The sequence below is a fragment of the Pimephales promelas genome, chromosome 2, assembly GCF_988280905.1.
Source record: "Pimephales promelas chromosome 2, fPimPro1.hap1.1, whole genome shotgun sequence".
NCBI lineage: Eukaryota > Metazoa > Chordata > Actinopteri > Cypriniformes > Leuciscidae > Pimephales > Pimephales promelas.
In genome coordinates this window covers 2480078-2494373 of record NC_142770.1, presented here as the reverse complement: position 1 = coordinate 2494373, position 14296 = coordinate 2480078, and the positions used below count along the sequence as shown (strand labels likewise).

At 36.1% G+C, this 14296-nt stretch overlaps 2 protein-coding genes across 4 annotated transcripts; both read left to right on the top strand.

The window, feature by feature from the left end:
- The first annotated feature begins 134 nt into the window (after positions 1–134).
- Positions 135–9619, top strand: atcaya (ATCAY kinesin light chain interacting caytaxin a). 2 transcript variants are annotated; one of them, XM_039682393.2, is made up of 12 exons: positions 135–470; positions 1760–1837; positions 4566–4624; positions 4714–4950; positions 5878–6054; positions 6228–6330; positions 7128–7259; positions 8167–8253; positions 8337–8435; positions 8511–8546; positions 8954–9019; positions 9107–9619. In XM_039682393.2, the coding sequence occupies exons 2-12, from the start codon at positions 1761–1763 to the stop codon at positions 9135–9137; spliced, it is 1104 nt and encodes a 367-aa protein (XP_039538327.1). In that variant the 5' UTR covers positions 135–470; position 1760; the 3' UTR covers positions 9138–9619. The 2 variants fall into 2 exon arrangements, with proteins under 2 accessions (XP_039538327.1, XP_039538328.1); XM_039682394.2 differs by lacking the exons at positions 135–470; positions 1760–1837 and adding an exon at positions 3076–3239.
- A 926-nt stretch (positions 9620–10545) lies between these two features.
- mibp (muscle-specific beta 1 integrin binding protein) lies at positions 10546–13568 on the top strand. Of its 2 annotated transcripts, XM_039682407.2 has the most exons (8): positions 10546–10727; positions 11453–11543; positions 12022–12070; positions 12239–12413; positions 12695–12766; positions 12848–12954; positions 13048–13133; positions 13229–13568. In XM_039682407.2, the coding sequence occupies exons 1-7, from the start codon at positions 10702–10704 to the stop codon at positions 13131–13133; spliced, it is 606 nt and encodes a 201-aa protein (XP_039538341.2). In that variant the 5' UTR covers positions 10546–10701; the 3' UTR covers positions 13229–13568. The 2 variants fall into 2 exon arrangements, with proteins under 2 accessions (XP_039538341.2, XP_088977779.1); XM_089121653.1 differs by lacking the exon at positions 12022–12070 and having other exon boundaries at positions 10552–10727.
- Positions 13569–14296: the final 728 nt, after the last annotated feature.

The window sequence follows — 14296 nt, the reverse complement described above, 5'->3', positions numbered from 1 at the left end:
ATCTGCAGATTTTGATTACAGATATTATGTATTTTTATTAGTAAATAATGTAATCGTCTCGCTCATCCTAAAGCAGATGTCTTGTAGGCTACATCAGCGCCACCTGTGGGTTCAGAGGTGTCAGGCTGGTTTGAAAGGCTGTGGTGTTTCGAGGATGTGGAAGTGCCTCAGCAACAGATGCTCTATTTATCCGGAGATCCAGCATTCAGGACAAGTAGGAATATGACGAAGCATTGCTGATATTCCTGAAGATCCTCACTGGTCATTTCTTCACTGAAACCGCAGCTTCTAGAAACTACATGGGTTGAATCAGTGTTAAAGTGTGTGTGTGTGTGTGTGTGTGTGTGTGAGCTGGAGAGTGTGTAGTGCTCACAGAGTGAACAGAGGACTCTTGTGTTTCTTCTGGACCAACACCTGCGTTCTGCTCTCTGGATGAAGATCAGCAGTTCACCGGGAAGATCCTGATCTGTGTGAGTAACAGTGGCTTAATGTAACGTTATTATTTTAATCTATCAAAGATTTGACCTGTTAATATACTTTGAATGGGATGCATTTATTGCAAAATAGTGCATTAGTGCTTTCAAGCGATTACCATAAAGTTTCAAGTTACAATTTATAATTTACTTTCTATTACAGTTTTTATGAATAGGCCTGTTTTTTTTTTTTTTTTAGATATTTTTATTTGTAGTATTTTTTTTGTCATTTTTAGCTGTTGTTGCTTTAAAAAAAAACATTTACAAAAAATTTGAAAAGTTGTATTGATTTTTGTGGTAACTGTTTACAATAAGGTGTCATAAATTAAATCGTTGTTAATAATAATAATACTTCCAGTCCTTGATTCTGATTGGTCAATAGCTTATTCATGATAAAACACGGCTATGACCGCTTCACCACGGTTCTGTGATTCACTGCGCAATTCACGGTCAGGGACGATTTTTGTTCTAGCGGAAGGAAGGTTTTTAGTGATTTTACTTCATGAAAGTTGCAGTAATACATTTTTTTTTACTTTAATATTTTAATTGTGTGGTAACGGTTTAATAAAAGCAATAAGGTACTCGAGGCAAGTGCTGTATCGTGAATAAGTAACGGCTGAAGGGGTTACTCCGCTTCGCGTCGAGCCTAACAACGCCCTTAAGCCGTTACTCAAAGCCTCTCGCACCTTATTGCTTACTTAACGAACACAATTTAACACAACTTTTGATTTTTAATAATTTCATTAAATGTTGAAATTAACATTAACTACGATTAATAACATTAACTACGATTAATAAATGCTGTAGAAGTGCGGTTCATTTTTTTTCTTTTATTTTCAGATATGTAATTGAGAAAAGTTGTATTAACAACTAGTTTATTTGAGTTAACGTTTATTTTATTTGAAGTAACAATTTTTGGGAAAAAAATGGTTTTAGTAAAATGTTTGTTGTAGTTAACTATAATAACCCAGTTTGAATATAAATTCTTCAGACAAATGTTCAGACAAAAAAAAAAAAAACACCCCTCCGACGATTCAAAGGTGAACAAAAGGGATTTATCTCCACATCAAAGTGAAGACTAGGGATTAAAAGAGGGATTTAAATGATTTTCCATTAATCCGCAGCACACTAACTTTCCTGTGGTGTGGATTGACTCTTGGGTTGCAGTTGATGAAGCCAGTGTCACATGACACCCGTATCGGCCTGCGACCTGAAAATATTTCCCTATATGAAAAATAATCGTGTTTAGATAAAACGCATGAAGATAATTTGAGTGTTTTCTTCAGCATGGGCAGCGCTGACTTCGGCCGGCTGATGGACACGATCGAGGCCAGAGACGAGTGGCTGGACGATGATTTTCCCGGGTATGTGCATCTTTTCTTTTTGTGAAAATCCATAGGTTGCCACTACAGAACACGGTGTAACGAGACCCTCACGATTCGATACATATCACGATACTGAACTCACGATACGATATTATCCAGATACTCCAAAAAACATGATAAAAGCTTTCCCAAAAATGGACTGTAGATTAAAATACTAAATTTGATATAACATCGTGTGCGTGAATGAATAGGATTGGATTTGATGCTGCAAACCGGACACCAGAATAACAATATTCACACTGAAAAAAATAATATGCTTTATCTAATCAATAAAATTGTGGCAACATATTACAAGCAATATTATTAATTAAATTTTACAAATTAGAATTAATTAGAATGTTAATTTGATTAACTATTACTCAATTCTAATTTGTTCAATTTAATAAATAATATTGCTTGTAATCTGTTGCCACAATTTTATTGATTAGATAAAGCATATTAATTTTTACAGTGCATAATTATGAAGATGAAATTACAGAAATCGTTTAGATGAATATGCTTGCACACTTTCACTGAATGCAGCACTTTTTCCTGGTAACATAAAACAATAAGGCATTATCAGGACACAAATATTCCCCCTGTTGCATTATTATACATTATAATCAACATTATATAGAGTAGTTTAATTTTGTACTGACACTAAAACTCTGAAATCTTGATTTTTTTTTTTTTCTCACACAGTAATTTTTATTTTGGGTGAACTATACACAATACATACAGGTGAAACTGGAAAAATTAGAATAATTCAACTTAAAAGGTGAAACTAATATATTATATAGACTCATTACATACAAAGTTAAATATTTCAAGCCTTTGTTTGTTATAATTATAACAAACAAAGGCTTGAAATATCTCATTTTGCATGTAATGAGTCTATATAATATATTAGTTTCACCTTTTAAGTTGAATTACTGAAATAAATTAACTTTTGCACCATAGTTACACTATTTTCACCTGTATTGTTGCATTTTTGTATTACATAAACATAAAGCACATTTATGGCCTTTGTGGGATGCATGAAATTTGAATTCTGCTGAAGATGCATTTAAGTGTTTTTATAAGGAAACTAGATTTAAAAAAGCCTATAGCCTAAAAGCTTGAAGTGTGAAATACTTAAGAGAGAAAGAAAGAGAGTTTGAAGGCTATTACAGATAATAAAAGAAAAGAGAGTCAGCGAATCGGGAGCAGGTGCAGCTCTCTCAGGGACGAGCCGCGTCATGTGACTCAGTGACATGCCAACAACACCACACAGCATCAGCAGGAAAATGGAGACAGGAGCAGCTCCAGCATGATGCTCGAGAAACACTAAACAGCGCTAAGACCATGACAGTTCACGCTAGCGTGGAGTAAGACCTCGCAGAATATTCGTCTTTAACAGCAGGTGAGCCAGAGTCTCGATTTTATAAATCATACATTTGATCAAACACACACTGATTGAAACCGTTTTGGATGATGCATTATGGTAACAGCAATCTGATGACGCTCTACAGGGAAGCTGCTGCTGTTGTTATAAATAACATGGTGCCAAATTTAGTCTGTGATTCATACATTTACGTACACATGTTAGTACTGTGCATTTCTTCGGTGTGTTTTCGCGCTGATCACAGTCTTTGGATTTGTCGTTGTCGTCTGAAATGGGGGAAACAATGAGAACTGCGAGTTGAATAGTGTGTTAGCACAGGAACAGCATCTGTGAACCCCAGCGGACCTGACAACCCCCTCTCTGTTTATCAGCTGCGTGTGCACCGACCCCCGAGGGCCCATGCTGATCATTAGCATATCACAATCTGCTACCGTCTTAAAGAAACAGTTCACCTATTTAATTTTTTTTTAAATAACTAAAATATAAAAAATTACAAACGTAGGGCTTTCTTTCCTACAAAAATGAGTACTTAAAAATATTTCAATTAAAAATCAGGTGCCGTTTTAGGTTAATTTAAATATTGAAGAGTACTGTCTTAAAGAAACAGTTCACCTATTTAATTTTTTTTAAATAATTAAAATAAACAAATTACAAACGTAGGGCTTTCTTTGCCACAAAAATGTGTACTTACAAATATTTCGATTAAAAATAAGATGGCTTTTTAAGTTAATTTAAATATTGACGAGTACTGTCTTAAAGAAACAGTTCACCTATTTAAAAAAAATGAATTAAAAAATAACTAAAATAAACAAATTACAAACGTAGGGCTTTCTTTGCCACAAAAATGTGTACTTACAAATATTTCGATTAAAAATAAGATGGCTTTTTAAGTTAATTTAAATATTGACGAGTACTGTCTTAAAGAAACAGTTCACCTATTTAAAAAAAATGAATTAAAAAATAACTAAAATAAACAAATTACAAACGTAGGGCTTTCTTTGCCACAAAAATGTGTACTTACAAATATTTCGATTCAAAATCAGGTGGCATTTTAAGTTCATTTAAATGTTGACGAGTACCGTCTTAAAGAAACAGTTCACCTATTTAAAAAAATGAATTAAAAAATAACCAAAATAAACAAATTACAAACGTAGGGCTTTCTTTCCTACAAAAATGTGTACTTACAAATATTTCGATTAAAAATCAGATGGCGTTTTAAGTTAATTTAAATATTGACGAGTATCGTCTTAAAGAAACAGTTCACCTAAAAATGAATTTACTTAAATTTTATTGTGAATTTTGTTAAAAATGTACTCACCCTCATGTTATATTGTCTTTTGCTAGGCCACTTCCTGCGGAGGGTGAGATGGACTCTTCCTGCGCCCTGAGCGAGGGGAGAACTTGTAAGTGGCTTTGTTTCATACGCAAACGTTTATTTTAAAGTGATAATTTTCATTTGCATAATGCTCATCTGTCGTATTGATTGGCTCAGCTCCCCCAAACTCTCTCCTCATTGGTGGAGCCGGAGGGGGCGGAGCTCACCGGAAGCGGCGCACGCTGGTGGCGCCAGATATGAACGTGTCTTTGGACCAGAGCGAAGGGTCCTTGCTCTCCGATGACTTCCTGGATACGCCTGATGATCTGGATATTAATGTGGATGATATCGAGACGCCCGATGACACAGACTCGCTCGAGTTTATAACCAACGGCAATGACCTGGAGTGGGAGGGTAAGAATACACTGTTCTTCATGGATCCAGGACAGACAGACAGACAGACAGACAGACAGACAGACAGACAGACAGACAGACAGACAGACAGACAGACAGATAGATAGATAGATAGATAGATAGATAGATAGATAGATAGATAGATAGATAGATAGATAGATGGATGAATGGATGGACGGATAGATAGATAGATAGACAGATGGATAGACAGATGGATAGATGATAGATGGATGGATGGATAGATAGATAGATAGATAGATAGATAGATAGACAGACAGACAGACAGACAGACAGACAGACAGACAGACAGATAGACAGACAGACAGACAGACAGACAGACAGATAGACAGACAGACAGACAGACAGACAGACAGACAGACAGATAGACAGACAGACAGACAGACAGACAGACAGACAGACAGACAGACAGACAGACAGACAGACAGACAGACAGATAGATAGACAGACAGACAGACAGATAGATAGATAGATAGACAGACAGACGGATATATAGATAGATAGACAGACATACAGACAGACGGATAGATAGACAGACAGACGGATAGATAGACAGACAGACAGACAGATAGACAGATAGATAGACAGACAGACGGATAGATAGATAGATAGACAGACATACAGACAGACGGATAGATAGACAGACATACAGACAGACGGATAGATAGACAGACAGACGGATAGATAGATAGATAGACAGACATACAGACGGATAGATAGATAGACAGACAGACAGACAGATAGATAGACAGACAGACAGACAGACAGATAGATAGATAGACAGACAGACAGACAGACAGACAGACAGATAGATAGATAGATAGATAGATAGATAGATAGATAGATAGATAGATAGATAGATAGATAGATGGACAGACACACAGACACTGATGTCGTCTCGTTGGTCAGATGACACCCCCGTGGCCTCAGTTAAAGCTCCTCCTGCTGACAGTGAGGCTGATGGAGAAGGTCTGGACGGGACGGGGGTCAGCGGGCGTCTGTGGAGGACCGTCATCATCGGGGAACAGGAACACCGCATCGACATGCAGGTCATACGACCCTATCTGCGCGTCATCTCGCATGGAGGTACGGCACGTTATCTGCGCATTAGCCGGACAGTCACTTTATTCTAGAGCTGCCAAAACAACCTGTTACTGTAATCTCCTGTTATCTCTGTAGAGCCGCTCTGAAACAGTGTGTATTGTTAAAAGCGCTGTATAAATGAAGGTGCCTTGACTCTCTCTCTCTCTCTTCTTCAGGATACTATGGCGAGGGCTTGAACGCCATCATTGTGTTCACAGCGTGTTATCTCCCCGACAGCAGCTGCCAGGATTACCACTACCTGATGGAGAACCTCTTTCTGTAAGACACACTCCACAGTCCTTTGCTTACTTAACTTACTTACTTAAAGGAGTAGTTGACCTCAAAATGAGCATGATAATTTACTCTCCCCCACGCCATCCAAGATGTTCATGTCTTTCTTTCTTCAGTGGAAAAGAAATTATGTTTTTTGATGAAAACATTTCAGGATTTTTCTCCACACAATGGACTTCAAAGGGCTTCAATGCAAGTTCGTCTGAAACGAAATTAAAATAAATGTTTATTTTGAGGTGAACTACTCCTTTAAAAGCAATGTATTCCAATATTATAAGTTAGTAATTGCATTACTTGGTTACTTTTTACGATACGTTACATTACTTTTGCATTGCTGTTTCTCACCTGGGCTGGGCTTGCTTGTTTGTTTCTTAATAACAACAAAAAAAGTACTATTTTCGGCAAATGTTAAGGCCCTTTCACACTATAAGAAGTGAAAGTGAGATGAATAATACTCAGGCTGGAGGAAATGCATACTGACGGCTGTACAGTAGAGGGCGCCGCTCACACACACCTCTCTCTGATGTGCTGCCGATTACAGAACAACACAAGTTCAACACTCTTATTTCTAAATCTAATCTAAACTCATGTTTGCTTATTAATATGGTTGAATTAGATAATTGCAGCAAAGACTTATTAATATGAAAATTGAGATTAAATACATTTAAAAAAAGTTAAAAAATTGAGATTAAATACATAAAGTATATCTGTGCAATTTAATATAGTTAATTATAAAAGTTTTGCGCACAATTCTTGAGATTGCATGCACCCCTGTCCTCCCGCAGGTATGTGGTGAGCAGTCTGGAGATGCTGGTGGCGGAGGATTACCTGATCATCTACATGAACGGAGGAACGCCGCGGAGTAAGATGCCCGGCATCAGCTGGCTGAAGAAGTGCTATCAGATGATCGACAGACGGTACGGAAGAGTGATCCACACTTTAATGCACACAGAGCTATAGATTCAAGTTAATTTTATCTACATCTATCTATCTATCTATCTATCTATCTATCTATCTATCTATCTATCTATCTATCTATCTATCTATCTATCTATCTATCATCTATCTATCTATCTATCTATCTATCTATCTATCTATCTATCTATCTATCTATCTATCTATCTATCTATGTCTGTATCTATCTATCTATGTCTGTATCTATCTATCTGTCTATGTCTGTTTGTATCTATCTATCTATCTATCTATGTCTGTATCTATATCTATCTATCTATCTATCTATCTATCTATCTATCTATCTATCTATCTATCTATCTATCTATCTATCTATCTATGTCTGTTTCTATCTATCTATCTATGTCTGTATCTATCTATCTATGTCTGTTTGTATCTATCTATCTATCTATCTATCTATCTATCTATCTATCTATCTATCTATCTATCTATCTATCTATCTATTTATCATCTATCTATCTATCTATCTATCTATCTATCTATCTATCTATCTATCTATCTATCTATCTATCTATGTCTGTATCTATCTATCTATGTCTGTATCTATCTATCTGTCTATCTATCTATCTATCTATCTCTATCTATCTATCTATGTCTGCTTGTATCTATCTATCTATCTATCTATCTATCTATCTATCTATCTATCTATGTCTGCTTGTATCTGTCTGTCCATCTATCTATCTATCTATCTATCTATCTATCTATCTATCTATCTATCTATTTATGTCTGCTTGTATCTGTCTGTCTGTCCATCTATCTATCTATCTATCTATCTATCTATCTATCTATCTATCTATCTATCTATCTATCTATCTATCTATCTATCTATCTATCTATCTATCTATCTATCAGACTGAGGAAAAACCTAAAGTCACTGATCATCACTCACCCTTCCTGGTTTATCCGGACAGTCCTCGCGATTTCCAAACCCTTCATCAGGTAAACATGGATAATAATGCATGGATCTAAAGTTCACTGAAGGTTCACAGAACTACTCATAAATGATATCGTTTGCTCCACAGCGTGAAGTTCATGAACAAGATCCGCTACGTGCACAGCCTGGAAGAGCTGGAAAAGATTGTTCCTATGGACCATATTCAGATCCCAGAGTGCATCTTACAGTAAGGAGATTACCCTCTTCTAACCAAACCCATAACCTGATAAAATTTACAAGGTCAATTTGTCCATTTTTGCAGATTTGAAGAGGAAAGAATCAATGCTAGAAAAGAGAGGTAATCATCAAAATCCTTAAAATTGGTTTATTTGACTCCTATTAGTTCAACCGGACGAGGAGAGTCCCATTTGCTGCGTCCCAATTCACCTTCTTACACTACACCCTAAAAAATATGTACTGTTTTTGTGAAGAAAAAGTACATTTTGTGAGTGTGTAGCAGAAGAGTAGTAGCCATGTTTGTAGTTTTTTACCCTTTTTTTACTCATGTTTGTAGTTCTAATCGAATCCTCGTCCAACGTGCAATGGGTTGTGGGTAATATTACAGATTTCAACTGGAAAAAGTATCTTTGGAAACACTCTACGAATTGGAATATTAATTCTAATTTCGAATGGTATGCGAATTGGGACGCAACAATTGTGACTGGATAATAGAATAAGTTACCCAGAATGCCCTTTTCTTTGTAGAATGGAGCAGGAACAGAAAGAACAACAGCATCAAGAACAGCAACAGAAGCCAACCAATCCAGAGCGGTGAGCGAACACGCATAACACGTCATTATTCCATGATTGGTTCGTATAACGGCACATTAAAATACTCAAACGACTTTCTGTCTCCAGGACAACAACGACTGAAGAGCCTGGACTCTGAGCGGGACGAGCTTGAACGTTCTTGTTGCAGATCTTGGACCATTTGTCACATTCCCAAATTATTCGAATACATATTAGACGACGCAAAACTAGTTTCAGATCAGCAACAAAGCAGAAAATAAATTTACAGAGAAACGTTGCTGTTTTCGGTATCAGGATGTACCATCATGCATTGTAGCCTCTTTGCAGTTAACGCTTTTTTAAATAGGCTGTTCCCTGCTTTCTGAGAATGTCATGTGACCTGCCTTTAATTGACGGATGTGTCCGCTCAGGATTCGATTGGTGGTGCACGTGCTTCTCTGTGTGTATGCGCTCAAATCCAATGTGACTTTATTCCATTTCGCCCGTTCTGTTTGTTTAATGAGCAGCTTTTGTAAATGATAAGTGCCAGTCTGAAAACATTCATGTATTCAGCAGTATTTTTATTTTGCCTTATGTTTGCTATGAAAAATTAAACATCCTGCTACGTGTACGAGAACAATATTGATCTGTCTATATTGTCTATATCTGAATCAGCGATCATGTGTTCTGAAAGCTAATGTATAAATGTAAAGAGTAAAAACATTTCTTTATGATATTACATATTACCTCATCATCAGACAAATCAACATCCTTAGTTTTACAAAGTCTCGCATCTAATCACAAGATAGTTATTTCCGTATTTCCATGATGTGACAGACAGACTATTTATATGTGTGTGTTTGTGTGTGTGTGAGACTATTATATCAGCTTTACGATAGAGTGACCAGTCACACTCTTTGACCAAAATAAAAAATGACCCTCACTGTCATTTGGACACAAACAATTGTCATTAACCGTAAGCTTTGAATCATTTACACCTGGATTTAATTGTTCTAGTCAATAACATTCAAGTGAATATGAATTTTTAATTTTGATTATAAAAGATATGTCATGTATTTTTAACTGTCCCAGCCACAATGCATGTGATTTTGCCCTTCAATTATTTCTGACCCCTCACCTAAATATTTGAGAGTCCATTGAGGATATCCATAAACTGTCAGTATTTTGTGATAACATAAAACAGATAGACCAAAATAAGTGTAAGCGACACTACCCTTGACATATGATTTATAATATTGTATTGTGTGGCACTGTTAACTTTCCTTAAACTGTTGTTAATTTTAATATAGGCTACGTTTCAATGCTCTACAGTCCTATAAAGAGAACTAAAATGATTCAGTAGAGTTTCTCCGTGCTGATTTAGATAAACAACATTTAAAAACTGTTTTCTTATTTGTTCTAATTGTACCAAAAAAATGTATGTGAGATACGTGAGGATCTATGGGCTGAATTTGTTCTATGTATGTTCCCTCTGAGTGAACCGCGATTGGTTGCCTAGCAATTTAGCCTCGCCCCTTTCTATGACGTAAAACTGTGGTTATATGCCCACGTGCAACTTTTGTTCCCATAACGCAGCAGTCAGTCACTACGGAGAGCTGAGACTAGATTGAAAATTTACCTACAAGCAAGACTTTTTAATCTAACTTTTAATTTGAGGCGCTTTGCGGAGTTTAAATTGTTAAACTCCAACCAGATCGGATACAATGAAGTACATCATTGGAATCGGAGGGTAAGTGACTTTTTAGAGTTATATTGTGAACAACTAGTTGTAATAGTTTCAGTCCAGCCATGTGGCTTTTAATATATTTAATTAAGTTAATATATTATACAGATGGTAGCCTAATTTATTACATTATTTCCGTCTTATATTCTCACTCACGACGTGTTGGATGCGTGCTTTGACAGGATCGCGAGCTTTGAAGCGTTGTTTATGTTTTGAGCGGGAGATTTAAAATTGTAAGCGCGCCGAAGTTGCTGAAAGTTTATAACGGCTATTCGCGCCTTATATATCTATTCATTTATTATTCTTGTATTAATGTTATGTGTGTTAAGTAAATCAACAGTTTTTTATTCACTCTCTGTTTTAGGTTTAATTTTTAATGTTATTTGGGATTTGTAATGTTTGTGCCTCACCGCTATTTGCTTTAATACAAAAGTAGTAAGTTAAAAGTGACTTTAAAGACGATGAAAGTTACTTATGTGTTTTTAGTTTATAAAATAATTTAAGAGGTATTGTATTGAACTCGAGAGTAATTAACAACAATGGGATCTTTTTTGTTGTTATTAGCAAACTGAGGAATCCATCCCGCCAATTTTATAAGAATAAATTGTTAACTTGCACTATTAAATATTATATTAACTTAAAATAAGTTTATTTTTTCTGATTTTCATTTTAACTTTTAACTGTGTTGTTATTTTTTTTAACATTTTCTTTTATTATTTACTCATTTTCAGTGTGACTAATGGTGGTAAAACCACCCTGACGGACAGGTTAACCAAAGCCTTGCCAAACTGCTGTGTGGTTCACCAGGATGACTTTTTCAAGGTGAGCTCATCTAAATACAGGCTACTATTGTTATTTAATATTTCTGCTTAGTTTTCTAAAAGTTACAGCTAAGATCCCTTGTAGTGTATCAGTTTTGTAATTAAACAATAGATTTTTAATTTTTTAAATATTTAATTTGCTATGCCATTTTAATTGTAGCTTTCTTGCCTGTTAGTAGAACTGCATGCATGACTTAAATAAGAAATAAGGTTAACTTTAATATAATGTACCTTTTGATAACTCTACATTCGCTTTTCCTCTATTTATCTGATAAAACTTTAATTTGGCTACTTGTATAAGAGCTGTCATATGGCATGTAAGAACTCAAAAGTGCTGCTCCAAGATCAGTTTCCTCCCATCTATTAAGTTCTATTCATCAGGTCATGGTGGCCGAGAGCTGATTCTAGATCAGCAGTCTGGCTCTGTAATATACATGACGGCATTTGCTGCAGTGTTTTACTGGTCACTGTTATTTCAGCCGCCGGATCAGATAGCAGTCGGAGCGGATGGCTTTAAACAGTGGGATGGTAAGAATATAAATTGTAGGAGAGAATAACTCATTCTACGCATCGCCTCCCATAACTAAGATTTTACAATGTCCCTCCCAACCCATTGTCATTCTCTCCAGTGTGGCTTTGCTAAATTAAAATTCAACATTTGTCCTTGCGCTAAAAGATTTCGTCCTGCTTTTGTAGTGATCACATCTTTAGATATGGAGGCCATGGTGAATACCATCAAGGGCTGGGAGGAGAACCCAGTTAAATTCGCCCGATCTCACGGCATCCAGTTGACCCCGGCCGCAGAAATGGACGACCCCGAGAGCCAAGTGCACATTCTCATCGTAGAAGGATTTCTACTGTACAACTACAAGTGAGTGTCATAACTATATGTTGGCATGAACCGAATGAACTGAAAAGATTAGGTTTCTTGGAACATTTGGTTACATAAGCTCAGTGCATGTAAGGAGACATTGGGGTACACGATGTACACGCCAGTCATGTGACTCCCTGGGGGGGTGTAGATAAGGAGACTCTGAGCTATTGGCGTGGAACTGGCATGTGCTGATTTCCATACCGGCTATGTAGAAGTACAGTAATCAGCAAATGACTTCGTTCACGGTCTTCACTTTTTATCTTTTTCTCCCTAAACAGGCCTTTGCTGGAAGTCTTTGACAAGTCTTATTACATAACCATCCCGTACGAGGAGTGCAAGCGGCGGAGAAGGTGTGATATAATTGTATACAAACCCTCAGAATTGTGCTAAATATGAGCATCTTGAATAAATATGTGTATTATTGATTTCAGTACAAGGCAGTACACTGTTCCTGACCCTCCTGGACTGTTTGACGGTCACGTTTGGCCCATGTACCTCAAACACAGATGTGACATGGAGAACTGCGGTTTGCCAATCAGTACGACATAAGTTCCTTACATTGGGTTTAAAACAAAAAACGCACTTTTTTTTTTAGATAAATATTAATTTTGTGTCACGTCTGCTTTAACAGAATACTTGGATGGCTTGAAAACAAAAGACGAAATGTACAACCAGGTTCACGAAGACATCCACAATACACTTCTGAACCGCTTATAGGTGAGATGACCAATCCAGATGTAGTCAGGTGGAATTATTAATTGCGTAAGTTTGTGCCATAATAAAGGAACTTGTCTTGTTTTGTTGTCTTTCAGCAGGAACAGGCTGCCGCCCATCATCTGTACTATATTGTAAATAGGGGTCTTGCTTAAATGGGCCTTTTCTTCTGTTTTGTTTTGTTTTTTACCCGAAATTGTTGTAAATAGTTTGACTGGAATTTAATTTAAATACTTGTGGAGGAAGTTTTTTGCATTACCTCTTTAAGGACCATCTCCATATTTTAAGTTTTTTTTTACATTTATATATATATAGTTTTTGTGACTCTTTCAAAGCACTCATTTGTGACTTCATTCTTGAAATCGTGTTTACCGCATAAAAATGAATTTCCAAAGCTTGATTGTACTTGAACCAATAAACATTGTGCTTTGACTTTTATATTTACATTTGTCAGTCTTTCCATTTTACACTCAAATTTAACATTACCTTATTTTACTGTATAATGCCCTACTTTTTTGTTTTATTATACATTTTAATTTGGATTCTTAAACTTTCCTTACCCAGATACTCAATCCAAAGTCTTCCTTTTATGAAAATGCTAGTGTTCATTTTAACTTTTACAATTTGAAGTGTGTACTCGATTTGTTGCCCATTGTGACCTTTCTTATGTTATTATAATCTTAATTGAACCTGATCTGAACAAGGGTAAAGGGTTTAAAGCTCAAATACTATGAATATGTGCACTTAAAGATAAGAGCTGAACATGTTAGTATGATCAATAACAGGACCAGTAGCTATTAAATAACCATGTTTTTCCCTCCTGACGTCATCCTAACAGTATTAAAATGAAAAATAACCTGACAAATCTCATTCCTGGGATCTTTTTTTTTTCCTCCCAAATTTGTTTACATTAAACTCATGGATTATTTTCATAAAGATATAACCTTTTGAATGTATATGATGATCTCTATAATCAGCTTTTCCGCTCCGCAAGTTCCAGCTCGGCTCTTCAATGTATCGCTCTGTGTAATAAAGCCTATGCTTAACTTCAACTTGCATGAAAACAAACATTGTCTAGACATTTTCCTGAATAAACCTTTAGCTCATGCCCTGTTTCAATAGTGTCCCTTTCTCAGGACAAATGCCTACACACTTGAGATATTTGT